We start from the raw sequence: 16,579 nt of genomic DNA, 5'->3' as shown, positions 1-16,579 counted from the left end.
ACACAACCCCTTCGTTGATTTATTCCTATTTTAACAGTACGCATCACCGTGTTTTATTCTTTACGTCAGCTACTGTTTTTGTAGTCGATGAGGTTTATAGTCAAGCAAAATATGGGATTGAGCAGCACACTAGAGCTTTCACTCCCTCAAAGAATCTAGGTCACATATACAGTACATAACCTTCTGTTTGAATCCATTCAACATCATATTACACAAACATCTGAAAAGAGTTTCTTTAATGACCTCATAGTCAAGTCTTATCCTTGAAGGATTTACAGCACAAAAATAAATCTCATCAGGACAAAACACACTTGTAGCATTAACACCGTCCCATAACAAACGCTAAACGTTCTCGTAATAGTTTTCTCCTGTAGGATTATTTCGCTCGACACAGTTTCTAGCTTTATTTTCAAATATCACTTAAGACATTGAAATGAAGGTTCTTTAAGACAAAGTGAGTCAGGTGAATAAGAAAACAAACTATACATGAAATTCAAAAGCATTTGACCGTGAAACGGTAAAAAAAAAAAAAAAAAAGTACAGTACATCGTGCTAGGAAATAAATAATACATAAGACCACAGGCACATTGTGTCAAACGGAGACAGTGAGTCCTAAAAAAGGCAGCATTCCGGGAAAAATAATCAAAATATTTAACATTCTGTCTGTTAATGTAATTACACAAAGGTTTGCATGGGTTAAGGCACGTTTATGTAACAGGAACTCATTTCCCAGATACTCACAGAACTATCAGTGGCTTGATAACGACCCGGAGATTCGAACTCCCAACTTTCAGGCACCTCCACATCCACGTATCTGTGTATCTAAAGCCCAGGGTATTGAACTGAGTACACTCCGCATCTTTTGGTACTCGCCAATTACTGAACTCACCCTGACTCTTCATCCTTTATAAATGTCTTTATAAATCTTTATAAATACAACGGAAGACCCAAAAGATGATCATGAGTAAGAAGACTCAATCAAACGTTTTATAAATACATTCTCTGGTATTTTACAAGCAGCCATAAATCATTTTACAAAGCAACAATAAAATACTATACTATCAACTTTGTGTGTAAACTTCCTACAGCACCTGAGACACAATTTACAAACCCCGCCCCCTACCTTTTTTTAAATTATTTTTTTTATTTATTGCAACACTCCAAAGGCTTTTATAAGGATTAAAGGAATAATTTGGCCGAAAATGTACGTTATTTCTTTTATTTTCCCACAAACGTAGTCGATCGGCCGAGACGTTTGTTGTTTTCTCACATCAGACACCCACCAAAAGAGTCTAATCTAAGAGTCTGATGGCATTTGGGGGAAAATTGATAAAATTGCTATTTTTTATTCCTTTAACAGCACAGCAAGGGCAAAGGCACATCAAACAGGCATGTTCCTTACACATCCTATATACTGTACACACAATAAAACTGCTACATGATCAGATTCTAAGACAATGTATATTGCTACAAAGTCTGTGCATATGTGTTTAAGACATTTTAAAAATCTCCTGTTTGGCACAGAATGCATTTAAAATGATATTGAAGACAGTTTCTACTAAAATCCCTACACTAGTTTTCCTACATTCTTCTTCGTCCCGCTGAACCACAGCACTGCAGAGTTTAGTGATTTCCCTGCTATACACCTGAACCAGCTCGTGACCTGAGGTAATTATTGAACATCGGATCCAAGCACCGATTTATTACTACTGTTGTGTGTTGTATATGTACATGTATGTGTACATATTCAGCACTCTGTTCAGTTCCTGTCTTTGTCACTCTCTATCACCGCTTTAAGGATGCACTATGGGATGAAGGCAAACTGGTGGAGGAAGTGTGATGCTCTGGGCTGGAAATGTTCTTCTGGGAAACCGTGGGTCCTGGCATTCATGTGGATGTTACGTTGATACGCACCTCCTACCTAAACACTGTTGCAGACTGACTACACCCCTTCCTGGCAATGGTATTCCTTAGCGTCAGTGGCCTCTTTCAGCAGGATAATGCTCCTGCCACACTGCAAAAACTCTCCAGGAACGGTTTGAGGAACATCACATAGGGTTCAAGGTGTTGACTTGGCCTCCAAATTCCCCAGATCTCAAACCAATCGAGCATCTCTAAGATGTGCTGGACAAACAAATCCAATCCATGGAGGCCCTACCTCACAACTTACAGGATCTGCTGCAAATGTCTTGGTGGAAGATCGTACAGCACACCTTGGTCTTGTGGAGTCCATGCCTAGACGGGTCAGAGCTGTTTTGGCAGCACAAGGAAAACCTACACAATATTAGGTCCACAAAAATATTGGTTTTAATGTTATGGCCATGTTCTCCCCGTGCTGCGGGGGTTTCCTCCAGGTATTCCGGTTTCCTCCCCCAGTCCAAAGACATGCATGGTAGGCTGATTGGCGTGTCTAAAGTGTCCGTAGTGTATGAATGGGTGTGTGAGTGTGTGTGTGATTGTGTGCCCTGCGATGGACTGGCACCCTGTCCAGGGTGTACCCCGCCTTGTGCCCGATGCTCCCTGGGATTGGCTCCAGGTTCCCCGTGACCCAGAAAAGGAGTAAGTGGTTGAAGATGGATGGATGGATGGATGTTATGGATGATCGGTGTATATATCATTTAAACCAGGGTTGCCAGGTATGTGTCTTTTTCTGTAGGATTAGCCTGTGGAAATATTCAGATTAATTATAATAAATACAAATAATGAGCTAGGTTTTTCAGGCAGTAAATGCATGATCGATTAAGTATGTACCATATGAGGACCATGGTTAGGATTTATATATAGTAAGTTGTTGTTTTTGCTGTGTGGGAGAGTAGCTTTTCTTGCTGAACGTTTGAAATGGTAATCTGCTATAAAGTGTCTATTGCTAAACATTTATATAAAACTAACTGTTGTGACAACACCGGATTTAAACATTAGTCTGAACAAAGCAGTGCTTCTAGGAATCACCTTGAGTTTAGTGCTGTGCTCCTGCAGATCCCTGATCTACTGCAGGTCATCTGGTTTTGAGATGGTTGATCTCTTTGAGCTGTTTGCTCTGGCCGTTGGGCTTCATGCTGTCCAGTTTGAGGTGCGACTGACTGTAGCGGCGGATGATGGCACCGGGCAGCAGGGCCACACATGCTATAAGCAGAAGCTGCAGCAAAGTTCCCCAGGAAAAGATGTCGTCCAGTGACGTGATCTCCGACAAGATGGCTCCCGTCCTCACGCAGATGAAGTTGTAGGGGATCAGACCTGGAGAAAGATTCGGCAGTATATGATTATGAAATAGTAGCCCTTTGAAAGCAGGATGTAATCTGTATAACTACTGATATTTGGGAAATGATTTCCTCCCGGAAGTTAGCATTAGCTGTACAGTGGGGTCTAAAAGTCTGAGGCCGCGACTGAAAAGACTTCTATTTTTTCATTCGTTTCTGATTTAATACAAAGATTTTCCGTACAGATTATGTTATCGGCTTCATTTTCAGAATGTTGTAGTATTTAGTATGTCCCGCTTTTGCTTTAATGACCCGACGTGGCATGGACTCCTCAAGTCTGTGTAAAACCTGATGATCCACGTTAGATCAAATCCCTCCAGTGTCGCATAAACACAGGCTTCAGTGGAAGGGATAAGACTCAAGGAACTTCTGACCTTTTGTACAAAGGAGTTAACATGGTCAATATTACAAATTTGCTCAAAGTTAAAATAGTAGTGGGGGGAAAAAGATTTTCTGAGGGCGGAAATGCCTTGTTCTGACATGCTTTTCTGGTCACCATGGCGATAAAGAGTGGTTATTCATGACTTCCTGTCAACTCAAACCAGTTTGGCCATTCTCCTCCAACCGCTCTCATCAGCAAGGCATTTCTGTCCGCAGAACTGTCCCTCACTGGATGTTTTTTGTTTTCTGCACCATTCTTTGTGAATTCTAGAGACTATTCTGTGTGAACATCCTAGAACATACTCAAACCAGCCCATTTGGCACCAACAACCATGCCACGGTCAAGTTTTTCTGATGTTTGACGTGAACATAAACTGAAGCTCTTGCCCTGTATCTGCTGCCACAGGTTTGGCTGATTGCATACTGCATGAATGAGCAGGTGTACAGGTGTTCCTATTATAATTATTTATGCACAGGTATATTTATTCTTTTCAGAATGTCGATATAACCGATCTGTCTGAATAATATTTTTGCCATTATTACTTAAGGGTCATTGAGCACAAACTTAAACTTAACCTGGTTAGGCTATACCAGTATTTAGATGCTAATAGCAAATAATATAGCATTTATAATATTACATTTAGCTTCCATGCAGCTTCAACATCATTAACATTCATAATCACGTTGCTCTTATTCAGTATTTATGGCTGAGAACTGCTTGCACATGGCCAGTTACTATCTATCACTCACCAATAAGGACAGAGAAGAAGAACATGGGGATGGGGATGTTGAGGATGGGAGAGGTTACATTCAAGAACCAGTTGGGTGTCATGGGAAAGAAGCGCAGGAAAAGCAGGAAGAAGAATAGACTACTCCTGTTTTCTTCCACCTGAGACATTTATATACATATAGAGTGAGTGAGAGAGAGAGAGAGAGAGAGAGAGAGAGAGAGAGAAGCATGATAATCTAGCATTCATTTTCTGCTCATAGAGATCAATTCAGCCACAGTGTAAACGTGGTACACCATTTGAAACCCTTTCAGTGCAATAAAAGCACACGCTGATTAGCACAGCTAAGGCAGTTTTCTGGTAATGGAAATCCTGTTACATTCTGTTCTATTCTCCACAATGTACTTCACTACAGCAGATCTGTGACGAAAGATCGCTGCCTAGTGAGCACAATAAATACATTCTCTTATATGTGGTTTCTAATCTTCAGGAATCAAACCAGGAAACTCATTCATTCATTCACTCATTCATTCACCTTCAGTAAACACTTTACCCTAGTCATAGATAGGACATAGTTGATGGGAAGCCTGTCTCAAAAACACACAAGGCAGGAGAATTCACCTCGGATGGGATACCAGTGAATCTATATCAGGGTATCAAACACACACAATTTAACATAGCCAATCCATATACCTGCATGTTTTTGGACAGGAGGAAACTGGAGGACCTGGAGGAAACCCACATGTACATTTTGAACCAGTGTTCCTACAGCTGTGAAGTGGCAACCCTTCCTAATGTACTGTACCACCATGCCTAATGGACCATTTTACCAGACATCTTCAATACTTTGGTGAGCGAATTTTGCCTGTTTAAAAAAAAGAGCTGTACATGGACACAAGTCACTAGGTATTTGTTTTGCTAGCTAGCTAAACACGTGAAAACATTTGTGTTTTCGGGGGAAAGCACTGAAAAAACGATCTGAAGAACGAGAGATTAGAGGAGCAAAAGAAGTGACATACAGAACGAGCTAGAGATAGATATACAGACAAGCAAACAAAATTACAACTATAACTTAAATCTGTACCAACACACTCTTCACATTAGATTTATTTACCCTATTTCCTCCTAAAAAATAGTGCAGGGGATCTCAATCTTGCGGCCAGGGGCCCCTTTAACTGTCAAATAAATTCCATGGACCCCTCAGTATAAATTTATTAACGAAAATCCATCTCTTCAAATATCAAGCTCATTATTTTAATGTGTACAGTAATATATGGGCTATTTATTGAAGCCATGGAGCTTTTTTTTTCTGAACTTTCCATCAACAGATTGTCAGGTCCAAGTTTGCATTGTTTATAGGCGACTGGTTTTTATGTTATTTAGGTTTAAATTAAACCAATTTAGGTCAAGTTAGCAGTCACAAATTCTAAAAACCGTAAGAACTCAATAATAAATAGAATAACTTTGATAATGGTGGGCTGTGATTTCCAACGCTGTAACAAAATCAGAAACCCACAGACCCCTCGGCTACGCTTCATGAAGCCCACACCGAGAACTACTGCTGTAGTGACCCACCCCCTATTCGATGTATCCTTACACCTATTCGGTGTCATTCTCACCTTCTGTTGTAATATGGCCACTTTCTCAGGGAAGAAGCGGATGACGTGCCATTTACCGAATGTGCGGGACAGCAGGTAGCAGTTAAGGGAGCCCACTGTGGTGAGAGTGCAGGCAATGAGGAGGCCGTACCACGGACCAAACAGCGCCCCCGCCAGCATGTTCTGGAATTAAAATACCCACAGTGAAGTTTTATTTAGTTAAAGAAGTTATTCCACAGTTGGGGTGGCATTTGTGTCCCACTGATATTATATTTAGTTTGAGGTTAACTCTGTCTTTATTTAAATAGTCAAACCCTAAAAGGTTTAAATGGAGATATAGGCTAAAACCTGGTACAAGACTAAAACCGATTTATAATGTAGGACCACCAATGAACAGTTTCTTTTTAGGTATAAGATTGCTGTTCTACTAACCAGGAAGGAGGAGCCAGGTATGGCAAAGGACTGCTTGTAGAGGTAGGCACTGCAGAACAGCACGAACACATAACCTGTGTGTTGCCGCTTATAAAACTTCAGCAGCTCGGCCAGATCTCGCAGCTCCTCCAGGTCTGATGGGAAATGCAACCTGGTGGGAAATCATCAACAGTAAGACAGAGAGATCTCATCAACACAATGGTTAAGCTTAAAATACTGAACAGAAACAGTTTGCACACATTGGCCAAATTTTGGGAGCATCTCGATTTCTTGATAACCTGATGGAGAATATTTTTTATTTGGAAGCAAACTAATCGACTGCATTATGTCAGCCTTGTCATAAACACTTCCTGTTTACATGCCTATTAGCCGCATTAAGCTCTATTTTGGTTGCTGTTCTCCAGTGAGGCCTATGGTGGGCCCCAGCATGGAGCTGCGCAGTGAGGCCTATAGTGGGCCCCAGCATGGAGCTGCGCAGTGAGGCCTATAGTGGGCTCCAGCATGGAGCTGCGCACTGAGGCCTATAGTGGGCCCCAGCATGGAGCTGCGCACTGAAGCCTATAGTGGGCCCCAGCATGGAGCTGCGCAGTGAGGCCTATAGTGGGACAGCATGGGCCCCATCATGGAACTGCGCAGTGAGGCCTATAGTGGGCCCCAGCATGGAGCTGCGCAGTGTTGACCATTTCTGCTTGTGTCTTGACCGCTATAGTACATGGTGACCATAAAAGTTGAAAGCCTTAATATTACAATTTTATACACTCACCGGCCACTTAGTAAATCTGGACAGAAAAGGATTGGAAAAAACTTTGGTTTGATCTTTTCCCAGTCTTTATCTGCCCAGTTTCAGAGCACCTGGGACCACTGTAGCCTCAGATTCCTGTTCTTGGCTGATAGGAATGGATCCCAATGTGCTTTTCTGCTCAGCATTTGATGTGATTTGTGTTCTGAAATGCTTTTCTTCTCACCATGGTTGTAAAGAGCGCTTATTTCAGTTGCAGTCGTCTTCCTGCCATACTCCTCTCACCTCTCTCATCAACAAGAACTGCTGCACACTAGATTCTTTTTCTTCCTTTATCACAATTCTGTGTAAACACTAGAGATTGTTGTGTGTGAAAATCCCAGGAGATCAGCTGTTTCTGAAATACTCAAACAAGCCCATCTCTCACCAACAACTCCACCATGGTCAAGTCCCCCCTCCCCCCCCTCCCATTCTGATGTTTGATATGAACATGACCTGAAGCTCTTGACCTGTATCTTCATGGCTTTGTGCATTGCGCTGCTGCCACATGATTGGCTCGCTTGCATGACTGAGCATGAACCGTTCCCATTAAAGCGTCTTTACTAATACATAGTGTAACCTAGAGGATGTGAAAGTCTGTCACATGACCTAAGATCTCTGTTACACCCTCTGTTACAGCTTTATAGTACTTAATTCACTCAGGACTGTGCTGTTCTCTGACAGGGTTGAAGCATAGAGGAAATTAAGATCTAAATTAAGATTACACAAAAAAGGAAAATGCACGAACCTGTGATTACAGGACATCTGGACATGTAGCACATAGCAACATCTGAGAAATATGTGAAGTCAGCGTTGGTGAGGGAGGGAGAGAGATGAAACATGACACAACTGTGAGACTGAAATAGCATGGTGCCCTCGCCGCTGTGTGAGTATGAGCGTGTACTCGCAAGCCTGGCACTAACAAACACCTCCTGAAACTTAAGACTCAAGTCAAGTATGTGTTTCCATGCCATGCCCACAATGCACTGGGCCTCACCACTCTCTCATTGGCTAATAAACAATGTCCCTTACTGGCATTGGTTACTCGAGCACTGTTATGATTATGCCAAAATATGGCCGAAGCAGAGGATTTAATTTTGCTTATGCCGTATGCAAGATGACTAACGTGTAACGTAATAAGTGGCACATGTGCAGTGACTGAAACAAGTACGAGCAAACACGGCTCTGAGAACCGAGATCCATTTTAAGTTTCTTGCACAATACCATACCGATTACACAAACACACACATACTAAGACATATTCACACACACAACACACACAATCTAAACGGAAACTCCTTGAACTATAGATAAGGATGGTGTGTGTATCTTGCACTTTTGCACCCTTATTAAGCCGAGACTCAGGCTGGACCAGCTGCTTGTTCTGCAAGAAATGATCTTAGCCTTTCTAAAACACGTTCTCTGTTTCACATCACCCTGCCAAGTCCTCACACTCTCATGATTCTTCACCCTTAGCGGCCGTCTAATTATCACTCACGGCTGTTTCTGCCTGCCCTTCCATCGAAGTTTAGACATTTAAGCAAGTTAATTACTAGCAGTGTTTGTGTTTGTACATAATATATAAGGAATAAAACAAGATCGGGTGATCTGTTACAGGAAAATAACGGGGTAATGTGATTATTTTGCATTTATAGCATATCCTGAAGTGTTTGATTCTGCTTCTTCTACAGCAGTTTGCCAATGAAATGATGAATGAAATGCTCCTGGTTTAAACGCAGGTCCAGTCAGTCAGTTTGCCCTGATTCCTGCCCCAATAAAAAAAAAACAGACCTGGATCTCTGCTTCAGGATTCTTAAACTCTTCTTCCTGAAGAACACAACACTGTATAATTTACCCATTTTACCAGGCGTATCAGAACAGTGAAAACACTAAACCGACCTGAGAAAAGTGCAACAGGATCTCTGTACATGCAGGTTGTACTCATCAATTCCAGTTTAGATATGAAATAAGCCTTGATTTTTTTACTCAGGGCGAACAGGAAGTCAGCACCGAGATGCTCCACCAAACCTCCACCTGGGGTGGCAGCCAGGGACTCCTCTAGAAATGAAACAAATTCCATGGACCTCCTTTCATATGATGAGCTGTTCAAATATTAGGGAAATATTGTCAGTATAAAACTTTTTATTCCGGGACATTCCATTGACCGATCACGATAGGTCCGATTTGGCATTGTTTATAGGCTTGCTTGTTTTTCATCCATTTAATTCAAATGACCAAAGAAAAAAGAACTCAGTGATAACAACAAATTTGGTAGAAATGGGTTGTGATTTCTACTGACTATGCTTTGCTTCGCAGACCCTTCAGTGAAAACCACTGGCAGAGAGAGTATGATATCTGTTGTATTCTGTGCAATCTGCTTGGCTGCATTTCCATGTATACATTCTTCTAAACATTTCTTTATGGTGGGAAAACCACAACCATTTGAATGGCAAAGCACGACACATTTTTAGAGTCACTGGATTAGGAAATGTTCACAGCAACCTGTTTTTGAAAGTTTTTAGAGAGAGTTTTCTTCAAAACAGTGACAGAAAATGTGACTATTTAATCATCAGTTTCCTTGTTTGTTTTTTTGTTTTTTTTAAAAAGTAGTTCTTAGGTACGTTTACTACCCAAATTTACCAGACTCTCTAGCACAATCTAGAAGTCTAGAAGATGTCCAGACCAAGCCTATGTACAATTACGTATTCATTATACTTTAGCTGCATTACTCTAATTAACGCAAACTTTCTCCTGCCATTTACACTTCCGGAATGAGCCACTGTTCCAGGAAGTCTCACTTCACAACTCCTTCTCTCTCTATATAATCTCAGCTTCCGCATAATTAATAATATAAATCCCAGAATTCTCAGTGAAGTCGTACCCTGGCATACCGAGGACATCTGCTTGATGTGTTTTGGGTCGTCTAGGAGAACCTAAGGGAATTTGAATGGGTTGTATGACTCTAAGACACACAGCAGTGTGACCTGAAAACTCCCTGAGCTGAGAGTGTAAAATACAGTGGGAGTCATCGAGGATAAAGGAACGATGATCAGCGTTCCTCTGCTATCTGGAAGTTTTAGAGTCATTTTGTGAGCCTTTAAAAAGGGTGTGCTCAATGCTCACAACTGACTGTTGTTGCCCCCGGTGTCAGAGCTCCAGGCCTCCATAGTTGTGACGTCATACTGCACGAGTCAGTATAATGTTGACTGATAAACCACCCTAGTGACATGCCTGTTTATGTCCCCAACAGTCCACTCCATAAACCGGTAAATATTGGGTCCATCATATAATGTGGAGTGTTTCTACAGGAAGGTGGCATTAAAAGCTTTGGTCAGAATTCAGAAGTCAACTGGGAAACGTTGGAAATGTTGGTCACAAGTGATAAATAGCCATGTTGTTACTGGATGGGATTATACATGAATTCCTTTATTCATTCATCTTTGCTTAACCACTTTATCCTGTTCAAGCTCACAGTGGATCCCAGGAACACTGGCTGTGAGGCAGGAATACACCCTGGGTAGGTTGGTATTATAATTTTGTATTTTTATTTATTTATTTATTTTTTAGATTTTTCTAATTACCAATTACTGTATGAATATTGCACCAACAATCAAGAAACTAACAGGCAGCATGGTTGTGCAATGGGAAGCATTGCCGCCTCAGAGCCCCGGGTCTATAGTTTGATCCTGAGATTTGGTCAGTCAGTGTGCTGTTCTCCCAGTGTCTATGGGTTTCCTCCATGTTCTCCAGGATTCATTTTAAACATATGTTACAGTACACTAAATTGCCCTGGGTGTTAATCTTTGTTCTGTGTCCTGTGATGGATTGGTGTCCCATCCAGCATGTATTCCCGCCTCATGCCCAGTGTTCCTGGAATTGGCCTGACTCGGATAAAGTGCTTATTGAAGATAAATAAATGAAGAGACCTAGAGAAGAGAAGTGTTTCTAAACAAGCATAGTCTTAAGGATAGGACAAGTAACGCATTCTTCTAACTTGTGATCATTCCATCTATTCATCCATCCATTTTCCGTACCGCTTATCCTACACAGGGTCGTGGGGAGCCTGGAACCTATCTCAGGGCACAAGGTGGGGACATCCTGGATGAAGTACCAACACATTGCAGGGCACAGTCGCACACACACATTCACACACAAATTTACACACTATGGACAATTTGGAAATGCCAATCAGCCTACAATGTATGCCTTTGGACAGGGGGAGGAAACTGGAGCACCCGGAGGAAACCCACAAAGCATGGGGCGAACATACAAACTCTGTGCACCATGATCAATCCTCTAGAGCCTATTCCTAAAAACATTTACCCTACACACACAGACACACAGACACAGACACACACACATTAATAACCCCCACTGTGACCCCACCACCATCAGAGCATCTCAAACATACACTACCGGTCAAAAGTTTGTGGACACTCGACAGAAATGTTTCTCACGATCTTAAAAAGCTTTCGATCTGAAGGTGTGTGATTAAATGTGTGAACTCGGTGTTACAGACAAAAATATAATCGTGCCGACGTGTTCATTCCTTTCATTAGAAAACTAACATTTTATTTACAAAAAAATCTTTTTTTAAAACGGACGACCCGGAGCGAAATATTCTGAAAAGCAGCCGATGAGAGTCCAGCGTCGGCGTGAACTCCTTTAATACTGTTTAAAAAGCATCTCAGGGAAATTCCTCAAGAAATCGGTCGAGAAAACGCCAAGAATACATTTCTGGAAATTCTAGGAAAAAAGAGCGTCTACTTTGAAGATGCTAAAATACTAAATTATTTTGATTTATTTGTGATTATTTATCACAACTTAATTCCCATAGTCCCATTTGTGTTCCTCCAGAGTTTTGATGACTTTATTATTATTACTCTAAAAATGTGGGTGGAAAAATTAAAATAAAGAATGAGTGTTTCTAAATTTTTGACCGGTAGTGTACTTCAGTCATGGCTACACTCACACACCATTTGCACCACTATATATTATAGACTATTCTAGATTATCGATGATTTATTAGACTAATCACAGCTTGTATTCATTCATTACAGATGTAATCATCTGGATCTGTTTTATCCTTAGAGAGATAAAAGACGCACAGGGGCACAATTAATATCAAACAAAAATGTGACTTGCATGAAATAATGTTATTGAGTGTGTCGTTGCGGCTCACCGGAGCTCCTCTTCATGTGCACCGCTGTCCTCCTCACGCGCTCCCGGTCCGGCTGCGGGGTCGTGATGTTGCGCGCGAGGCGGTCCGGGTGGCAGAAAAGCCGATAGCACATAGAGGTAGAACGTGGCCGCGGCCACCACCGCAAACAAACCCCATATCGAGCGCATGATCCCGCACAGAACCGGTAACGAGTGTCCTGCCTGCGCGAGACCCCGCAGATTTAAGGTCAGCTCGAGTCACGGCTCCCGGTCCGCCCTCGAGCTTTAGACGTACGTGGAGCTACAGCGAGACGGCATGTAAACCGGTGGGGAAACTCCAGACGGGGCAGCACCAGTCACATGCACACAAATATGAGCCTGGTGACAGCTGGAGAGTTCACCTCAGCCTTATTCGGCCTACACTCACAGACACAAGCTTTCATGGAAATCATTTCTTCCCTAATACAAGCACATGATATATAAGATTCACATTATACTCACCATCCACCTGCACATTCATGCTCTGGTCCAATCAGCCAAGTGCAGTTTCACATCAAACATCTCAGTCATTTGAGCATGGCATTTCAGAAACTGCTGATCTCTTGGGATTTTTCCCCTCTATCTCTAGAGTCTCTAGAGCAGGGGTGGGTAATCTTATCCGGAAAGGGCAGGTGTGGGTGCAGGTTTTCACTCCAACCAAGCAGGAGCCAGGAACAGATCCAGGTAACAACACACAGTGTTGTAGATCAAGTGTGTGTAAACTTTTGAACTGTTCATATGTGTAAATTCAGTTATTATTGTGTTTTGTGGAATATATGTAAACATCTGTTATGTGAAATCGCTTATTCTGGGCATTATTAAATAATAAAAAAGCATTTTTTTACGATATTTATAAATTATTAAGAATAATAATAATTATTACCTCTTATTAAAAAATTTACATTTTGCGGATTCTGCAAAGGCGTATGTAAACTTATGACCTCAACTGTATTTTAGTGGATTTAAACAAATGATTGAATTTTTTTTTTTTAAAGATAAACTGTAATAGTTGTATTATTTATTATTACAGTCGGCCATTTGATTAAAATGTTTGTCAGTACCCCTAAGAGGTAATGAATTTTGATACCATCCTTTTCACTTTTCCACTTTTGTTTCTGGTTCAGTTTGGAGATCAGAGGTGACATCTCCCTTCAGTAGTTCCATTCTCCCCAAGCTCCCCAGACAATTTCATTTCGCTCTGTGTGTTTCAGCTGAACTCTAAGCAAGGACTTTTATGCTTTATCGGCATCTACTGGAGTGATGTTGTACTGCTCAATCAGCATACAGGGAATAGTACTAGTCCCAGTTTTTAAAAGATTTTTTTTTTAATTATATTCTGAAAAATATCTTGAATGTGAAATTGGACACCCGTCGTGGCCCTGCGTGTGTGGAGTTTGTATGTTCTCCCCGTGCTATGGGGGTTTCCTCCGGGTACTCCGGTTTCCTCCCCCAGTCCAAAGACATGCATGGTAGACTGATTGGCATGTCCAAAGTGTCCGTAGTGTCTGAATGGGTGTGTGAATGTGTGTATGATTGTGCCCTGCGATGGATTGGCACCCGATGGCACGCCTTGTGCCCGATGCTCCCAGGGATAGGCTCCAGGTTCCCCGTGACCCTGAAAAGGATAAAGCGGTATAGAAGATGGATGGATGGAATAACTGTGTGGTTGTTGTTGGGGGGTTTTTTTGCATCATTTTTGTATAATTAATATATGATTTTAATAATTAATTATTAATGATATATAGCCTAGAAATTATATAATCTACTTTGACCCACGCAATACACAAGTAAACCGTTGCTATTTCTGTTTTTGTTTAATAATATTTGTTGTAATAATGTTTTTGTTGTAATAATTATTTATAATTACTACGTAATATTAACGATATTTAATACTAATTACATTATATGAATTAATATAAAAACAATTAATATTAATAAATAAATAAATAAATAAAAATGATCGAGCACGAACCGGAAGTGACGCACGGACGTCCACCAAGCAACGCAGCTTCACTTCCGGGAAAAACAAGGATGTAACCGCGAGTGCGGCTGTTTATCAGCGTGAATAATTTGATGTTGTGTGTGTGTTTATCTGATTTCAGTGTGAGATCAGATTCAGTTGGACGCTTTTATAATGTCCGAGTCACCGGATACTCGCAGTCTGATGTCGGCGTCCTCACAGCTCAATTTAATGGAAATAGATGCTGTAAGTGTCTTTTCTTCCCCCCTCTGTCTCTCTCAGCTGATCCTGCTGTTGTCGTTTATATATATATATATATATATATATATATATATATATATATATATATATATATATATATATACACACACACACACACACACAGACACACACACACACACACACACACACACAAACAGTGAATATGTTTACAGTCCCGCTTTACAGTCTTGTCTTCATGTGTGGAAGTCTATGGATCCTTAGATAGAACTGTACAGTAGTTTCCTTCAGTCAGGATCAGTGATCTCAGAAAAGTGGAATAATCTCTCACTGGCTTTGACTTTTTATTGGAATAAATAGTAGATGAAAAGACACCCCTGACCATGCAGAAGTCACCCAAAGCTTCTTTCTGTTTCATGTCTGAATGAAATTCTGAAAGTATAACAGTGTGTAGAAGTTTATGGAGTATTTCAGCACTACAGCAGTGTATTAGTGAGCAGTAATGGAGAACTGTAATGCTGAGAGAGCTTTCATTCTTGCTTGTGAGTTTGTTGAGGTCTTGTCATTCTGTAGAAATGTAAATCCTCATCTCGGTATTTCTTTGCGACTTTTAATCAGGATTTCTATTTCTTACTGCTTTGCGTCTTGTGGTCTGGTCTCTATATTTCTGCTGGTGAAGTCTTCCCGAGCGGTGGATTGTGATACCTTCACCCCTGCCCTGTGGAGGTTATGGTGATGACACTGACTGTTGTTTTTGGGTTTGTCTTCGTCTTCACAGGTCTTACAGTGTTTGCGTCATCAGATGTTGTTGTGCTCCTTGGCCGACCGGTTCCATGTCTGGTTGTTAGTACACTAGTGGTTTCTTTCTTTTTCAGGAGACTCCAAATCGTTGTATTGGCCATGCATGATGTTTGTGCAATGCCTCTGATAGATTTTCCCCTCTTTTCTCGGCTTCAAAATGGCTTACTTTTCTCCCATAGACAGCTCTCTGATCTTCACGGTGGTTTATCTTTTTCTTTTATTATTTTTTTTTTTAAATGCGGTCTTCACAGGTGAAACTGAAGGCTAAAATCTAGAGTAGAGGTTCTGAGCTATTTACTGTTTACACAATAAATCTAACAGGAGACACCTGGGTAACAAGAAACACCTGTCAGTCACACGTTCCAATATTTTTGCTCATGTCCAGATTGGGTGGTCTGATACACAATGTGCTATGTTTGTTGTTGTTCAACACATCTACAGTGCTGCCTGAAAGTTTGTGAACCCATTTCTACATCAGTATGACCAAAAACATCATCAGATTTTCTCACAAGTCCTAAAAGTAAAATCCATAAAAGTCCAAAAAATGATCCAATATTACATATCATTAAAAGCCCCTATGAAATAGCTCCTTAGCTGTGATTTGATCCCGTTGACGTATTTCCTTCTGAAACCTTCCTTGTCATTTTCCTGGAAGTGATGACCTATACAATTAAAATGAGGATCTAAATTTTTTTTTTTTTCTCAGATATAGTATCCTATTGATGTCTTTAACACTAAGGGGCAGGTACAGGAAGCTCCAAAACACCAGGTCTGATCTCAGGGGTACTTAAAGGAAAAAGAATAGTTGAGTTTGGTTATGTGGAAGTGAAAGGCTCCTCTTGAATTTCTCTAATCAGTCGACTGTTGTTGTTTTTGTTTTTTTTTGTCGCACGTTGCAGATTGACGACAAAGAGTTCGACATCCCTCAAGTTGACACGCCACCGACTTTAGAGAGTATTCTGAACGAGGTGAGTGGTTTCACTGATCTGTACGGGTGCAGTTGTACTGAGATCACTGTGAAATTGTTCTAGCGTTAACGTTAACCCTGTGTAGATGATGTAATGATGAGAGCGAGTAGACATAAAATCCTCACCAGTTATAAAGCCCCCATGGAATCAAAATGGATGTTTTGTGGCTTTTCATATGAATATCTTCGCCTTAAGGTTATCTATAAAGTAGTGCTCACCGAAACAATGTCGGAATTCACGTTTAGATAGATAATATAG

General features: G+C 41.0%; 2 protein-coding genes across 6 annotated transcripts in view; one reads left to right on the top strand and one right to left on the bottom strand.

Moving 5' to 3' along the window:
* Positions 1-219: 219 nt before the first annotated feature.
* tmem41ab (transmembrane protein 41ab) lies at positions 220-12,779 on the bottom strand. The gene is made up of 6 exons (XM_017457510.3): positions 12,357-12,779; positions 6,397-6,547; positions 5,986-6,147; positions 4,389-4,527; positions 2,950-3,234; positions 220-2,663 (listed from the first exon to the last, which is right to left on the bottom strand). Exons 1-5 carry the CDS (start codon positions 12,521-12,523, stop codon positions 2,996-2,998), a joined length of 858 nt encoding a protein of 285 aa, XP_017312999.1. The 5' UTR covers positions 12,524-12,779; the 3' UTR covers positions 220-2,663; positions 2,950-2,995.
* Positions 12,780-14,374: 1,595 nt separating this feature from the next.
* The window catches only part of vps8 (VPS8 subunit of CORVET complex), a 111,662-nt gene continuing 109,457 nt past the window's right edge, over positions 14,375-16,579 (top strand). For all 5 annotated transcript variants that reach the window (XM_053676411.1, XM_053676410.1, XM_053676409.1 and 2 more), the window contains exons 1-2: positions 14,375-14,579; positions 16,253-16,321. In XM_053676411.1, coding sequence (XP_053532386.1) covers positions 14,508-14,579; positions 16,253-16,321 — 141 coding nt within the window. In that variant the 5' untranslated portion in view covers positions 14,375-14,507. The remainder of the gene's footprint in view (positions 14,580-16,252; positions 16,322-16,579) is intronic.

This window comes from Ictalurus punctatus, chromosome 26, assembly GCF_001660625.3.
Source record: "Ictalurus punctatus breed USDA103 chromosome 26, Coco_2.0, whole genome shotgun sequence".
In the NCBI taxonomy this organism is placed as follows: Eukaryota; Metazoa; Chordata; class Actinopteri; order Siluriformes; family Ictaluridae; genus Ictalurus; species Ictalurus punctatus.
The sequence above is the reverse complement of the archived record's forward strand: the minus strand, read 5'-3'. Positions and strand labels throughout refer to the sequence as shown.

Excerpts from the sequence above, each read along its gene's own strand:
- tmem41ab (XM_017457510.3), bottom strand. The coding sequence starts at position 12,523 with ATGCGCTCGATATGGGGTTTGTTTGCGGTGGTGGCCGCGGCCACGTTC. Across the intron at positions 6,548-12,356 it reads GCACATGAAGAGGAGCTCCG|GTTGCATTTCCCATCAGACC; the intron begins GTGAGCCGCAAC and ends ATTTCCCACCAG. Across the intron at positions 3,235-4,388 it reads CTTCTTCTCTGTCCTTATTG|GTCTGATCCCCTACAACTTC; the intron begins GTGAGTGATAGA and ends ATCTTTCTCCAG.